Genomic DNA, 16,757 nt, shown 5'->3' on the forward strand with positions numbered 1-16,757 from the left:
GACTGGATTTTTTTTTTTTAATTATTATTATTATTATTATTTTTGAGACAGAGTCTCGCTGTGTCTCCCAGACTGGAGTGCTGTGGCGCGATCTTGGCTCACTGCAAGCTCCGCCTCCCAGGTTCACGCCATTCTCCTGCCTCAGCCTCCCTAGATAATTTATTTTAAAAAGAAATTTACTTATCACAATTCTGGAAGCTGGGAAGTCCAAGAACATGGCACTGGTATCTGGAGAGGGCCTTTGTGCTGTGTCATCCCATGTCAGAAGGTGGAAGGGAAAGTGAACAGAGAAAAAGGGGCCCAAACTCCCATGGATATCAACCCACTGCTTCAATAACTGCATTAATCCATTCATGAGGGTGAAGCCCTCATTACCTAATCACCTCTTAAAGGCTCCACCTTTTTTTTTTTTTAAAGCAGCTGCATCCTTCTAGGATCACCTCTTAATACTGTCACAATGGCAATTAAATTTTAATATGAGTTTTGATGGTGACATTGAAACCATTGCACAGGGTTATTTTTCTGAAACATTAATATGATCATATCACTCTCTACTGCCTCTAAGAAATAGCTCAAACACTTCAAGCTGGCCTATAACGCTGTTCAGGGCCTGTCCCTGGCATTCTTTGGACTCATTCCCTCCTTGCCCAGCCTGCACTTTATACTTTAGAAATAATATTCTGTACAGAACTCCTCACAAACAAGTTCCTTTGTGTGTCTGGGCCTTTTCTAATACTGTTCCCTCCTCTGGAATGCTCTTCCATATGGTTTATACTTATCTGGAATTCAAGACTCAGCTCTTCTACAAATCATTTTCTGGGCCCTCAGGTTGGTCCAGGGCCCCTCATTTAACACTTTCTCTGTTAAACTGGAAAGATCTCATACTGATCAATCTCTCCCACTGGCCATTGATTCAATGATTCTCAGTATGTAGCCCATGAGTCACTTGCATCAGAATCACATCAGGAGCGTGTTAAACATGTAGATTCCTGAGCTCCACTCAGACAGACAGAATCACAATCTCTGGGAATCAGAATTCCAGACAAGCCCTCAGATAACTCATTTGTGCAGTAAAGTTTGCAAACTGCCTTCTGTTGTAATCAGAGTCTGGGAAGGTTGTGATGCCCAGGAGTGGCAGATGCCCTGTACGGGGTGAGAGACAAGAGGGAGATGCTTATGCATGAGAAGGTGCTATTCACAGAAGAAAGCAAGGCTTACTCAGAACCAAGGTCACACAGTCAGTGGTGTCAGTATCAGTTTCCCTGAGTGCAAAGTCCCTGCTCTTGACTATTCAGTTGTACTCCCTCTCCTTCCTGAAATCCCTTCATTTCTGAACCTGTCATGCGCCCTGAAGCTGTCACTGAATATTCCTGGGGGTCACATACTATCTGGCTACCTATTGTCATAATCTTATGGTCATCAGCCATAATAGTTCAGCAGAGCCCACTTAAGATGAAGTTCATTTGCCAGAAGAGAAAAGTCAGCTCTCTAAGGACAGAATAGAAACAAGAACTTTTTTGTTTTTGTTTTTGTTTTGTTTTTGAGACGGAGTCTCACTCTGTCGCCCAGGCTGGAGTGCAGTGGCCAGATCTCAGCTCACTGCAAGCTCCGCCTCCCGGGTTTACGCCATTCTCCTGCCTCAGCCTCCCAAGTAGCTGGGACTACAGGCGCCTACCACCTCACCCGGCTAGTTTTTTTGTATTTTTTAGTAGAGACGGGGTTTCACCGGGTTAGTCAGGATGGTCTCGATCTCCTGACCTTGTGATCTGCCCGTCTCAGCCTCCCAAAGTGCTGGGATTACAGGCTTGAGCCACCGCGCCCAGCCAAAACAAGAACTTTTAAGAGGGCCTTGGCTGGGCCTCAGTTACTAGAAAATTTCTAGCTCTTTGACATCATCTATTGCCTCAAATAAGGCACAGACAGTTTTACTGGTTGAGAAATTTGAGAACAATCTGCAAAGCTACTACAGCAGCCAGAAAGTATGGAAAATCCTGGAAGTGACATAGATACAGAGAGGTGACCCCAAATTCTGCATATAAATGCTACCCAAATCTCTGACTGACCCGAGCAGACCCTAAGCAGCAGCCTACCTAAGACTGAAAACAAAATAAAACAGGCAAACAAAAAAATCTGAACATAACTTTCAGTTGCTGCCTACCACAGTGGGGAGAATTGAGAATCTGGGTCCAGACAATTTAGCTGCCCACTAAAACCAAGAGCACTCTTCACAGGAACAAATAGAGTCCACAGTTTTAACATAATGTATAACCCAAAATTACTAGTCACATGAATTAAGAAGAAAATGTGAGCCATATTCAAGAAAAAAGAGATTAAATGGAAACTAACTCTGAGGTACCCAGATGTTGAAAATAGCAGGCAAGTATTTAAAAATAGCTCATATAACTATGCTCAAATATAAAAATAAGCTCATAATAAAGGCACAGATTTAAAAATCTCAACAGAGAAACTAAAACTCTTTGCCCTAGGAACCTTTGTGGTTGCAATCCCTATAAACATCCCAATAACTGAGTATTCCCAGAGCTTCAGGAAAGGCTGACCTTCAGAGAGCTGGGTTCTAAAGGAGACTACTTCCCTCTTCTAGCTTGCCATGGAGTCTCCTGGTCAAAGCATTCTTTCTCTGAACTTCATTTTCTCTTGTGAGGTATGAAGCAAATTATTTTTGCTGGTAACTATTTTACAGGGATGTAAACACAGGATATCATGACAACACGAGCAGCAGGCCTGTCCTTGGGGAGTCTCCTGCCAGCCAGTCCACAATCCCTATGACCCTCCTCTCCCTCCTCGGCTGTGCTGGGTGCACCGTGTCCTCTGAGAAGGCTGAGCTACACACTGCTAGGATTAGATTGCTCCAAACCTGGCAATGCTTATTTATTCCTTTAATATCTTTGTGCTTACAAATAGCACTGCATATGAGAAAGGGCAGGCACTTCATTTATGCAAAATGTGAGGAACCTTATGAGTATGGATTTCATAGCTGCATCCACATTTATCTTCTTCTGAATGTGGTATTAAACAGTATCTACAGGGGTTCAGACATACAGTGCAGAATGACAGTACATTACACGCTTCCTTCTGCACAGAAGCTTCCATTGGCCCTGCTGATCCCAGAGGAAGGAGAGGTTTCCTGAGGCACTTGTTGAAGTCTTCTTTGCTATGTGCATTTATTATGAAATACAATTTTGTATCCACATTCTGACAAGACACAGTAATAAAGTCTGCAATGGAAATCTGCATGGTAATTTGCATAAATTGACTCAAGATTCTCTTCTCAGGAAGAGAAATAATGAAAAGGCATGTATGTGCATCTTCTTTTAGCCTTGGCCAGGCCTGGGCCCAGGGCTGGGGAAGCATCCATAAGTGGCAGAAAGCAGCTGGGCATGACAAGCCTTTGACAATGAAGTTGCTGTTTGTGCTCTGCACCACTAACCATTAGATTAAAGTATCAGGGTAAAGTCATGCAAATTAGCTTGCAAATGAGCCTGCTGAAACTTCAGGATCCAGACTGGCAAGTGGGTGCTTTGGAGAGATGAGACAGCAGTCTCTGGCAAATAGGCTGGGCGTGTCCTTGCCAGAAGCGCAGTAATGTGCCCTGGGGGAGGGGATTTTGGCTCAGAAGGCCACAGTACAGTTACCTGCATTCTTCCAGACACCTCAGTTTCAAAGTCTGTATGGTCCTGGAGGCCACTTTTCTCCCAATGGAGAGTGGCTTGTACTTTAGTCACCACCCAATTTAAATATGTGATTGCTCTTTTATTTACTGACTGTGCTTTGAAAACATATACCTTCAAACTTTAAACAAGGTTAAATTTCATCAATATCAGTGGGTCCCTTCAAAAGCCACCCATATGTGAAGGTTGTGTGGCCTGAAGCTCCCTGAGAGGCCTCCCAAAGGGTGACAAATGGATCCATGTGTGCCAGCCCTCCCCTCAACTCTTACAGCAGAAGATACTCCAGGTGTTGGACTTTTGAGGGCATCTAAGAACTTACTTATGGTAACCTTCAAAATGAATTAGGAAAGATTACAAGCCTGGAGCAGAGATCTGCATCCTGAGTCCATTCCACTTATTAAATGTATCAGGAGCTACTGGTGGGCTCACCCAGTACCCACTGGCAACCTCCTACTCCCTCGCTTGACTACTTTAGACTGTAAAAGCTAAATTTGGCTTTCCCAGCCTCTCTAGAGGCGAAGGGTAATGGTGTGACTCCATTCTGGCCAATAAGACACAGGAAACAGTCTGCTGGAGGGGGAGGGATTCCAGGGAAGCTCTTGCTTTTTCTGCCTTGAACGTGGATGTGATGTCTGGAGCAGCAACAGCCAGCCCGCACGAAGATGAGAACCCACAGGTCACGACGGCAGAATGGAAAAAGCAATAGTCCAGGGGCCTGATGGTAGCACCACTCAGTGTGCCAACCACATGACCTCTTGCACCTACAAAATTAAAACTCTCCTTCATTTATGCCACTGTTCATCAGCCTTCCGTACTAGAAGGGGACTACATTTCTAATTTGCATGTGCTGACAAAGAAGTGGACAGGAGGGCATAGGAGAGGAGAGAGAGAGAAAGAAAGCATGTTAGAGGCTGGGCAGTGTGGTTGGTACACTGAATGGTGATAAATCAGGCCCCTGGACTACTGCTTATTCCGTTCTGCTGTCATGGCCCATGGGTTCTCAGCTTTGTGCAGACTGTCTGTTGCTGCTCCAGACATCACATCCACATTCAAGGCAGAAGAAGTAAGCAAGAACTTCCCTGGAATCCTTCCCCCCAAGCAGACTGCTGCTTGTGTCTTATTGGCCAGAATTGAGTCACACCATTACCCTTCGCCTCTAGGGAGGCTGGGAAAGCCAAGTTTAGCTTTTACAGTCTAAAGTAGTCAAGCGAGGGAGTAGGAGGTTGCCAGTGGGTACTGGGTGAGCCCACCACTAGCTCCTGATACATTTAATAAGTGGAATGGACTCAGGATGCAGATCTCTGCTCCAGGCTTTGGTAATCTTTCCTAATTCATTTTGAAGGTTACCATAAGTAAGTTCTTAGATGCCCTCAAAAGTCCAACACCTGGAGTATCTTTTGCCGGCTCAATGCCCAGAGGGAACACCTGGATGACCTGCGGTGCCCCAGTGGGTTTCTGAGGCAGGGTCATCTTGCCAGAGTGATTGGCATTCAGATTTCATGACATAAGAGTGTCAACTCATATTGTGACCCCAGAACATAATGTCTGCAAAAAATGAAACTCCACTCTATTAATACAAAAAAAAAAATCCTCATGTTGCTAGGGGTAACCAAGGACTGTAGTCCAGTGCTCTGCCCGAAGTCGACGGGGTCAAGCATCATTTGGCAGAGCAGCAAAGCACAGCACAAGTGCACATGCAGGGATGGTCAGGACACTGTGGAAAGTTATCATTCATTTCACTTTATCATTATCATCTTGGTTTGTTGCAGGGTTGCCATCATTCTTTCTGTAGAGTAATGCACATTTGTATCAACAGTGGTTTTGGCCCATAATTTTCTACTACCTCGACTTTAATACCTCTGTGAGCCATAGTTTAAATACAAATTAATTACATTCCTACTTCCAAAGTTGAAGGCCACTGGTTTAGATGATAGAGGGCCTAAATTCCATCTGAATAATTTCTAGGTTAAAAAAAAAGTAATACTAAGAAACTGAAAAGCTTGGCCCAGGTCTCCCAGCGAAGTGGGACTTGAACATGGGGCTTAAACCCAGGCCTCTTTTTGAAGGGAAAAGAAAAAAAAAAGGACTGAGGCATAGGGGACATGCTGAATCCTTCTCCTCGGCATGTGCCCTCACTCTGACCACCTCTACCAGGGCAGAAGATCCTGTCCCCATCTCCCCCAGGTGCTGGGGACACACGGCATTTGAGATTCTGTGGGTAAAAGGCCCCTTCTTCTGGCACTCTGCCTCCGTCCTACATTCTGTTCGAGAAAAACGCACCCAGTTTTAGGGCTTTAGGAATCTAGATTTGCCCAGTCTCCCACAGGCTGGCCTCAGAGAACAGCCATTTTCAAGCATTTTGGCTGTTTGATCATTACTTCCCACTGGACTCTTCCTTTTTCTTTCTGTCAATGGCATTGATATTCTTCCAGCATGTCCAGACAGAAACCTGGGGCACATTCAGGCCTCTTCCTCTTCTGTATGTAACCCACAGACACACTGTTCGCTGGCCCCTTCCACTTCCTGTGCTGTCTCTCCTAGGTCCCTCACTTACCTCCCACACAGCGCTGCATGGTTCCTCACTCGCCCCTGCCCTCCCTGCCCTTCCACACACAGCTGTATCTGAGTCTTTGTGTGTCCCGCTTCAGCTGTCACCCTGTGTGTCCCGCTTCAGGCCCAGTCCCTCCAGCCCTGCCTGCCACAAACTCTGTATCTTTGATCTGAGTCTTTGTGTGTCCTGCCTCAGCTGCCACCCCTGGTCCCGGCCCAGTCCCTCCAGCCCTGCCTGCCATAAACTCTGTATCTTTGATCCCGTCAGTGTCTGGGTCAGGAACCCTCCATGGCGCACCCTTCCTACCCAGGGATCCCAACTCAGTCTTGGGCCTTCCACAGTCCCAGTCACTGGGGCCAACTCACCCATCAGGCATGAGGGGCACAAAGCCCAGTGCCCACAAGACATGTAAGGGCCAAGGAAAATGTTTCCATTTTAATTTATCTTAAAATCAGAAGAAGAAATGACTATAATTATAATGAATCCAGTCTGAATTACATTCATCTCTATACCAATGTAGCTGTAAAAATATAATTCTTAACATTTTTTAAAGGAAGAAACCTGTATTCGTTTCCTAGGTCTGCCATAACAAAGTACCGCAGACTGGATAGCTTCAACAACACAGTCATTTCCTCACAGCTCTGGAGGCTGGAGTCGGAGACTGAGGTGTAGGCACAGTTGGCTTCTTCCGAGGCCCTCCCTGGCTTACAGATGGCCGTCCCTTCCTGTGTCCTCACGCTGTCTTTCTCTGTGAATGTCAATGTCCTCATTTCCTCTTCTTCTAAGGACACCAGTCATATTGAATTAGGGCCACCCTAATAATCTCATTTTCCTTCTGTAGAGACCCTATCTTGATCTACAGTCCCATTCTGCGATACTTGGGGCCAGGACTTCGACACAGGAATTTTGAGGAGACACAATTCAGCCCATGTTAGGGCCCCTGAAGCGAAATGCCTGAGGCTCATGAAAGTCAAAATGCAGCCCTGCCAACAGCCCACTCACAGGCCCCACTACTGCCCTCCTTCCACTCCAACACACCGAGCTTTTCAGCGTCTTAGTACTGCATTGTTTTAACCTGGAAACTAATCAGATGGAATTTAACCCCTGTATCATCTAGACCAGTGGCCTCCTTTAGAGGTAGGAATGTGGCAAATATGTATGTATATATTTATTAATTGACTGACTGATTGAAATAGGGTCTTGCTCTGTCACCCAGGCTGGAGTGCGGTGGCATGATCATGGCTCACTGCAGCCTTGATCTCATAGGCTCAAGCAATCCTCCCATCTCAGCCTCCTGAGTAGCTGGGACCACAGGCTCATGCCACTATATACAACTAATTTTTTAAAAAATTATAAAAACGGGGTCTCATTATGTTGACCAGGCTGGTCTGGAATTCTTGGCTTCAAGCAATCCTCTGGCCTTGGCCTCCCAAAGTGCTGGGATTACAGATATGAACCCCCAACCTCGGCTGTAAATTTGTATTTAAACCTTAGCTCATATAGGTCTTAAAGTCTAGATGATGGAAAATTACACCAAGAAGAAAGTGCTCAGCAACCTCAGAATCTTGCCCGAAGTCCTACAGGTGTCTCTTTTCATGCCCCTTTTCTATTCCTGGGTTGGGTGTGGGTGTCAGGGTCCAGTATCTGTGAGTGTGTGGGTGTCTGTCCACAGGGAACCTCTGGCTTGACCCTCGCTCAGGTCTGTTTTCCTCATTGGGCCCTACCTCACCCACACCAGCAAAGGCAGTGCGGGGGCTTTTTAGGCCCGAGTCTCTGTTTGTCAAGGTCATGCTGCTCAAGGCTGGCAACCCCCAGGGCCACCTGAGAATGTGCTGACCTGGAAAGAGATGGCAGAGCACCAAATAGCATGTTGAATAAAGCATAGCCTTCCACGCACCGTGACCTCTCCTGTTTGCCCCCTCCCTAAGCAGCTGAGATGTGCTGCGTGTGGAGCTCGGCTCCTCTCAGAAGGGCAAGATCACTGGGGAGGGGCAGGTGCTGGCTTATGGGCTAAGCAGCCAGATACGTGGCCTGCAGACACAATGGCCAGGCCCCAGGAAACACTCATATTTATTTCATTAAATCAACTTACAAATGTTACACAAAGAAATAATCTGGAGACACTTTGTGAGAATAAAGAGTCATGCTGCCAAGATAGGATCCTGGGGAAAATGGCCTCACCAGGTCGAGATGGTGGGCAGGAGGCACGTGAAGGACCAGAGGGGCTGTGAGCCTGCAGGGGCTATGCTGGGGGATGCGGTGAGGCGCCCAAGCTGAGGAACAGACCAGAAGGTGCAGTCCCCACTGGGATCAGTGGTGCCAGGACTGGGAGGTGCTAGGATTTTGGAGTGAGTTGAAGGGTATCCATCCCCAAATTCATGTCCACTTGGAACTTCAGAATATGAGCTTATTTGAAAATTGCAGTTTTGAAGATGCGATTAGTTAAGGATCTTGAGATGAAAAATCATCCAGAATTTAGGGTGGGTCCTTAAATCCAATGACTGGTGTCCTCGTAAGAAAAGGCAAGGACAGAGAGAGACAGGAGGCCTGCTGAAGACAGAAGTGGAGAGTGGAGTGATGCAGCCACTAGCCAAGGAAGGCCCAGAGGCACTGGGAGAAAAGGATTCTCTCCCAGCGCCTTCAGAGAACAAGGCCCTCTGTGCCTTGATTTTGGACTTCAACCTCCAGAATGGTAAAAAAATAAATGTCTGTTGTTTAAGGCCCCTCTACGCAATTTGTTAAGGCAGCCCCAGGAGGAGAGAGAAGAAAGCCTCAGGGCAGAGCGGCAGGAATGCAGTGAGGATCACCTGTGAGGCCAGAACATCTCAGGCAACGCCTTGGCCTGGGAGGGCGAGGAGGCAGCCACTCTGTTCCCAACGGCTCTGTGGGACCCAGGAAGGGACCCAGTGCAGGTAAAGCTTCACAGGCCTCCAGAAATGCTCCTCCACGCTGTCAGTGTGTCCTCCTGAGAGCAGCTGAGTGAGCTCTGGCAGGCCAGGGACCTGCTCCCAGGGACAGCCCATTAGGTCAGTGGTTTCCTAATTTGTGCCATGGTGTGAGGCCCCGGGACGTGCCAGTGGGCTCTAAATGCTTCACAATCACTGCTGAGGCTTTAAGCATGCTAATGCCCGAGCCAGCCCTTGAATCTCCCAAAAGGTAATGCTAACAGGCAGCCAGGAGTGATAGTGGGCCCATGAGAGGCCCCAGAAGAGTGCTGCAGCCAAGTCCTCCCCCTCCATCCCCAGCAGCCACCTGCAGAGACTGAACCCTTCCACGGTGGCGTGACTGCAGGTTTCACACAGGTGGCTCACAGACCAGGCCTGCAGTATGTTTCATTTGGCCTGTAGAAGAGGAAGGGGGGCTGGCCCCAAAGACAGCCAAGTCTCATCACAGTGCACATACTGGAAGGTTTTTTTCTACCATAAATTTTGAAAGTAGTTACTTAGTTGGGGTTTTATATGGGAGAACCACTGCAGACATGAATCTTATCTGGCTGTGACTCTTGTTTTTTTACTTCTTCAAGTGAGTGGATTTAGAGGGGGTGATGGGCAGGGTGTTGAGAGGCCAGAGAGTACATGTGCCTTGAGAACATGTGTGTGCATGCGTGTGTGTGTGTGTGTGTTTGGGGGTGAGGAGGTAAGTGTGAGGCAAGAGGAGGCAGAAGACCTGCCCCCTGAGGCATCTCACGGGGCCTATCAAGTAGACGAAAAGTCTTGAGAGGTCTGTAGAACCCAGCTCCGCACACCCAGGTCCTCATGCCAGTCCCTCAGGGTCTCCTGCATGTTCAGCTTTAGACCGAGGGAGAACTCACCAGCTGTCACTGAAGATAGGGATAAACACCCCCCTCCCAGCCCTCCATGCCCTGGCTGAAGGCAGGGCCAGATTCTGTGGCCAGGCCACTTTCTTCTGCCTCTCCAAACATACAGTAGGCATTTGACAAACATCTTTTGTCAGAATGAATGAACGAGAGGGGAGTAGTGGGGCCAGAGACAGAAAGTGTGGGAGGGAAAGAGGGAAGGAGGGATAGATCCCATTCTAGGAACTGTCTGGGCACCTCAGTCAATCAAGGCAAGGCAGCTCTGCCAGGTTGTACAGCTGGAAGGGTATCTGAAGGGGTGGTGAGGAGTCATTGCTGTGCAGGGGCACAACTTGGGGTGAGGTCTGCTGAGCCCCCAAAGACCCTGGGATCTTGTCTACTTCTCAAATGCCTCTGCCACCACGTTAGGAAAAACAGACAAAATAACATTTCCCTTTCTCCATCTCCACAGATTTCATTAAAATGAGCCTCTGTATGCACAGAATTGGAGCCCTGGTCTCCCAGCCTAATTACCATTTTTAAGGGCACTGGGAAAGGAATTCCACCTGCTGCAATATCAAAAAAAAAAAAAAAAAAGAGAGAGAAAGCCTGGGATGGGGAGGGCAGTCCTCTCTGAGGTTTCTCTCCATTTTGTCACCACATTTGGTCCTTGGAGCCTCTTGATCTGATGGGTCTAAAACCCGAGGCCAACTCTCCATGATTTTTTTTTTTGTGCCAGCAGGCATTGGTGACTCCAAGTATGGTCAGGCCTGTGCTAGACTCATGAATCCAGTGGTGGGTCCCAGAGGGTCCTGGCCTCAGCCAAGTGCAGAGCCCAGCCCAGAGCCAGAAGCACACAGGAGCTACTGCACAGCTGAGAGGCTAAACCAGCCCTGAGGATGATGCTATAGGAGAGACGGTCATGGAGAGAACAGAGGATGAAAGGCCCTCACCACTCAGACCAAACGTGTGCTCTGGGCCTTGATGCATCCAGAGAATTCTCGCAGCAGAGAAGAGAGGAAAAGGCATTCCAGCAGAGACAATGACATGAGCCAAGGTGTGGAGGCATAACAGTGTCGCTCCAAGGGCAGCAGGAGCAGGGAAGTCAGCTAGACCACAGGATGGGGGACAAGCAGTAGGCAATGGGAGATGACACTGAACATGGAGGTAGGGCAAGATTTTGAGGACCTTGAATGACATGGGGAGTAGTTGAGGCTTTGATCCACACTGATGGGACCTACTGCACAGGCCTGGGAGGAGGCCTTTGTCACCCACCACTGCCAAGAACACCAACCAACCAACAGTCTCACTGTTTTCAAGGGGACACTAACAAGAGGCATTATAAGTAACTTAATAGTAAAAACTCCAAATAATATATGAGATCATTCACATACACACATGCATGCACAAAAATAAATGAATACCAAGTCAGACTTCAGAACTAAGTCTGCTGCAGCTGTCATCTTGAATTCAAACTGATCCAGTAGAACTCCCCTCATTAGGAGGACAGGCTTGGTGCTACAAAGCCCTGGCCCAGAGAGGATACAACAAAGACAAAGTGTGACCAAGGTGAACATCCCACAGTCCACGCCTGAGGCTGTGCACATCAGCCACGGCCCCTCTCCCAGAGCCTCTGTCAGTTCCTATGGTCAGTTCCACCAAGTTCATGGGCTAGCCAGTATTTCAGACCACAGCAGAGCAGAAGCAGAGGTAAAGTAAAAATTGAGACCACTGCAGAGAAAGAGTGAAAATTAGAGAGAGGCGGACAGAGGGGCTGTATTTAAGGCAAGGAGGATAACTGGTCCAGAGGGAGACAGACAGACTAAAAAGTAGACACAGAGCTGCAATCTGCAGTGAGCTGTGCTCCACATACTCTGTAAATCCAGAAAGGCGGAGGGACATCTTAGAACAGCAGTCCCTGGTGTGTTCTATAAATATTCGTCCTTTGAGAACTCGATGACCAAGGGATTCCATGATCAAATACATCTGGGAGATCCTACACACTATATCTCTCTTTCAATAAATCAAAACCATCCACTGATATAGTCAGGCTCCGAGAAGCCCTGCAGCACAGCAGATTTACTTTTGTTCGCCCAGTGTTCCCTAAATCTGTACAAGCTCTGAACCCACCTGCCCCACACCTACCAACACCTCTTGGAATAAATATCTCACAGAATCCACTGGTGTAGAAAAATGCATTATCATTTGTCTCTATCTAAGGAAGAAAACAGCACCTTTTTTCCTTAAAAGAGTTGAAATGATTAAGTTTGGTGCCTTTTGCAAAAAGCTATAGTTGCGTGGAAAATTTACTTTACTTGCACAAACCTCCCTACTCACCAGGGTGCCAGGAAAGTGACATGTTATTAACCCCCAAGAGCTTGGCCTTCAGGGCACCTGGAACCACCTCTGGGCCTCTGGTTGATCCCAGACTACCCCTGCAGGGCCAGGAGCTGCAGAGGTCACTGAATCCAGCCTTCTGCCCTGTAGGGCAGGGCAAGCTCATCACACCAGCCTCTCCAGGGAAGGAAGTGCCTCAGCAACCGTGTGTGTGTGTGTGTGCGCGCGCGCGTGTGCATGCACACTTGTGCGTGCATGTGTGCGCATGCGTGTGTGCATGCGTGTGTGCATGTGTGTGCGTGCGTGTGTGTGTGTAGGGGGCAGGGAGCGAAAGAGAGAAGGTCCCAGCAAACACAACCATTACAACCATGCATGAGATGCAAGCTCGCCTAACACTCTCATTTTCACCTCTCTCATTTTTCATCTTGTTCCTCTTCCACATGATGACTCCCCTGAATAACCAAACACTATCATGGTTTGGATCTGCCTGTGAGGAACAAGAGAACACAGACTCTCTCTATTTTTAGAATTTTCCTCTGGAAAATGTTTCCTTTACCAAGGTGTGGATTTTCAGAAGGGCTCAAGCTCTTTACAGGGATGGGGCCAGTATAGAGGTGGGAAGCTCCTCCATAGCGAAATGACACCCTGGGAACCCAGGGCCATTCCACTCCCACCCCAGCTCAGCAAGTTTCAAAGAGAGGCTGGCTGCTGCCAGGTGATATGGAGGGTGAGCACCCAGGACCTCACCTGGTATGTGTTGTCGAAGCTGTCGTACATGAACCTCGTAATCAGAGACGTCTTCCCGACTGCAAAACAACAAGGAGACAGGTTTTCAGTCAAGGCATCTGAGCTAGGCTCTTCTAAACACACTGCATTTGAAGAAAACAGATAAAACCAAAAAGCACTGAGGAAAGGCCGAGTTGCAGAAATACAGAAGTGGGAGATAGGTCCCTGCCAAGGACCCCGTGGTGTGGCCACCGAGTCTCTATTCCAGGTGGGCTGAGAGCTATTCCTGCCAGGCACCAGGCTGCTGCCAAGGAGGAGGTGTCCCACTGCCCCATGAATTTCCACTACCCAAATCCAGGTCTTCCTTGACCCAGGAGAACCCAGCTGATGCAAGAACCATCTATGAAGAATCAGGGTAAGTGACGCGAAACAGGAGGCTCCTCTCGTACTTGCCCATGTACACTTGGTTGTTGGTCATACACTGGGATGGAACCTGCCCTTTATTTCCTGTTAATTCAGCCTGAAGATTGGTGGGGACAGTGGCTTTCTAAGGAACCAAGGGCGGGGAGGCAAATGTCATTTCCCAATGTCTCTCATGGACAGGACTATTCTTTGTGTACCTGACCGTCCCACTCATTGCTGGATGGTTAGTATACCTAGAACCCCGCTGGGCAAATGCTAGGAGGATCGATCCCCAGTCATTGTGACAACTGTGGACTCACTCACACATCTGCAAATGCCCTGTAAGGGCAGTGACACCCCAACTGAGAACCACTGGCAAGGCTGAGAGAAACCAGGATGTCTCTTGGGAATCCTACGAATGCTGCTAATTTCCCAGACTGTAAAATTTGGCTTCTGACCTCACCCTGGGCTGCTCCCCTGGGGCCTGGCAGTGACAGAAATGTCAGCTGCTGCGTTTCTAACCATCTAGGATGGGAGAAGAGGGCAGTCAAGGAACATTCATTAGGAGAGGCCCTGCACGATGCTTCTCTGTACTATACCATCATGTCTCCGCCATGGCCCTGGGAGGCTCTGTTCCAGAGTGGGGAATCTGTCCAGCTGTACTGGCTCAGAGCCCTCTCTGCACTGGGCTGCAGGAGGACAGGTAACGCTGGCAGGCAAGGCAAAAACGCCCTCGCCCTCCCATTTCCCAGGCTGGCAGGACATTCGCAAGCTGTGCCTGGTGGGGCAGCTGGTCACTCCCTGGAGGGAGCAGGACAAGCCAACAGGACCCCTTGGCAAAGGCCCTTTACCAGCTTTAAAGCCTCAACGGTGCACCACGTAAAAGACAAGTGCAGTTAGCTCCCAGCCACCAGCATGTGCTAGGGGAAAGATGATCATCTACTCAGAAGGAGCATCTGACTCACTGTGTTTGGGGTGAACTCGGAAGACCCCATCTTTAACCCAAATTTGGTTAGCTGGATTGAAATCCTACTGGGGTACTTTTCAGCTGTGTCACCTTGAGGTGATCACCATCCCAGGACCTCAGTTCCTCATTTAAAAATGGATATATTAACAATGAAGACTTCAGGGGGCTGTAGTAAGAACTAAATCAGGTAAAAAGTACAAGGCACATGGGAAATGTTTAAAAGTGGAAGGAGGCAGCAGATAACTGAGCTAGGTAAGGTAGTTTCCGGAATATCAGAAGGAAAAAATATATGTGTCACTTCTACCCCAACCCTCAACTCGGGGCGGCACTCAAGTCATCCCCATTTCACACAATGGGCAATTAGGTGGCAGCTCCCGGCCCAGGGTCAGAGCTGAGTGGGGCTGGGATGAGGCTGCCTGACCAGGTGTTCAGTTCCTATCCAGGTCTTCCTTGATAGGTCATGCTGGGTTCAGGATTCTGCCAGGCCAGGATTCTGCCCTTGTTGGAGAATACTGACCACCATGCCAACTCTGGGTGGTCAGTGCCAGAAGTGAATTGTAGGGTACCAGCTGGTGTCAGAACAGCCCCATTTTTAAAAGAACATTTCTGGGGTGAGCAGAAATGTGCCCAAGATATCTTCTAATTATACCTGGAAGCAGCCTTTTAAACTTCTGATAGAAATGAAGCTATAAAGAACATTCTGACTGCTTTAAATCTCCCCTTAAATTTCACATGAAGGTGAGAAATGGGGGGCCTCCCACACCTGGAAGATCAGCTCTGAGGCCATGAAGCCACAGGCACCTGGCTGAGGACCACAGAGGGAAAAGTGGGGCAACCCTGAGCTAGCAAGAGGCAGATGCAATTGGGGAGAACACGGCATCCTCCTTTTTGAGAGGCCGTGGAAAGTTACTGCCTCCTCAGGAAGAGAGGCATCCCAGGGTGCACTGGTCACTTCCCTAGGCAGCAACGCTCTGCATCTTGTACCTTAGGGAAAGGGGTGTGCATCAGGGATCAGGGTGGGGAGATGGATGGGAAGATACTAAGCCTCTTCTCCCAGTAGGTTCCTCCCTGGGGCCTCCAAGCACAGAGAGGAGAGAAAGCAGAGTCTCCAAAAAGCCACTAAGGGCACAGGAAGTTCATGGAGTAGCTGAGAACTTGGAAATCCCTGCAACACCTTCTAATGCCAAGGTGCCCCTCCTTGAGACACCAGCCACTGGCAGTGGATTAGTACTGGCTCACAGGTCTAGGTGGCAGGAAAACATCCCCCAAAAGTTTTTTACTGGGACTGTGCAGGAGGAGCTTTTAGGTGTGGGGTCCTGGCCAGAGCCAATATTTTCTATGGGGGAATGCACAGAAAATAGGACCATAATACGCAACACATGACCCCAGCATTTACAGAGCATGTTCCAGGCACATAGTAGGGGCTGAGTCAGGCACAGAATTGACATGAGAACAGTAAACAGAGGAGACGTGGCACCTGCCCACCGAAGCTTGCAGCAACACCCGGCACCACACCTCCCAGCCCTCAATTCTGGGCGGCACTAATGTCATCCGCACTTCACACAACGGGCCATTAGGTGGCAGCTCCTGCCCTAGGGTCAGAGCTGAGTGGGGCTGGGATGTGGCTGCCTGACTAGGTGCTCAGTTCTTATCCGGGTACTCCTTGATAGATCATGCTGGGTTCAGGATTCTGCCAGGTCATTATTGCCATTGCTGTGGCGCTCCAGGGAACAGCCCATCCCAGGCCAAGTCTGGAACTGGGGGCCTTTCTCTACTTGGGAGGGGCTTGATCCAATCTGAAAGGTCAGAAACTGGTCACTGAGGTGCCCTGGAGGTGCTCTGTCAGGCACAAGGAGGGCTCGGAAAGTGAGAATTTTAACATCTGGGGCCCAGCACCCCAACTCAGGCTTGAAATGGATGAGGGACTCATTCTTGCTTTTATGCAAAAGGCAATGACTTTACGCTATTCCTCTAGGCTCGTTTTTCTCATTTCTCGGAGCTAAAGCCTTCTTCCCCACCTCAGAGCCCACTAAGACGACCCATGTTCTCATCACCCCTGCAGTGGTATCCGAGACCCTTGACCTCCATGCTTTGTCTCTGGGGAAGCGTCCGCAGACCTGAGGCAGAGCTTATTAAAATGAGCTCCTCTTGTCCATTTCTGCCCAGCCTCTGCCCATGGTATCACATAAAGGAGCTGAGTGGGTAAGGGGTTGCCCTGTGCTAAGCTCCTCTCCCCTCTAAAGGGCAAAGACCCCTTCCTCAGCCCACATCTGCCCTCAACAACTGCCC

At 48.7% G+C, this 16,757-nt stretch overlaps 1 protein-coding gene across 1 annotated transcript in view; it reads right to left on the reverse strand.

Annotated features, from left to right (window-relative positions):
* The window catches only part of RAB6B (RAB6B, member RAS oncogene family), a 69,005-nt gene that overhangs the window by 24,653 nt on the left and 27,595 nt on the right, over positions 1-16,757 (reverse strand). Inside the window, exon 2 of the mRNA XM_017872423.1 lies at positions 13,121-13,179. Within this exon, the coding sequence (XP_017727912.1) occupies positions 13,121-13,179 (59 nt within the window). The remainder of the gene's footprint in view (positions 1-13,120; positions 13,180-16,757) is intronic.

The sequence above is a fragment of the Rhinopithecus bieti genome, unplaced genomic scaffold, assembly GCF_001698545.2.
Source record: "Rhinopithecus bieti isolate Rb0 unplaced genomic scaffold, ASM169854v2 scaffold_7308, whole genome shotgun sequence".
NCBI classification, from domain to species: Eukaryota; Metazoa; Chordata; class Mammalia; order Primates; family Cercopithecidae; genus Rhinopithecus; species Rhinopithecus bieti.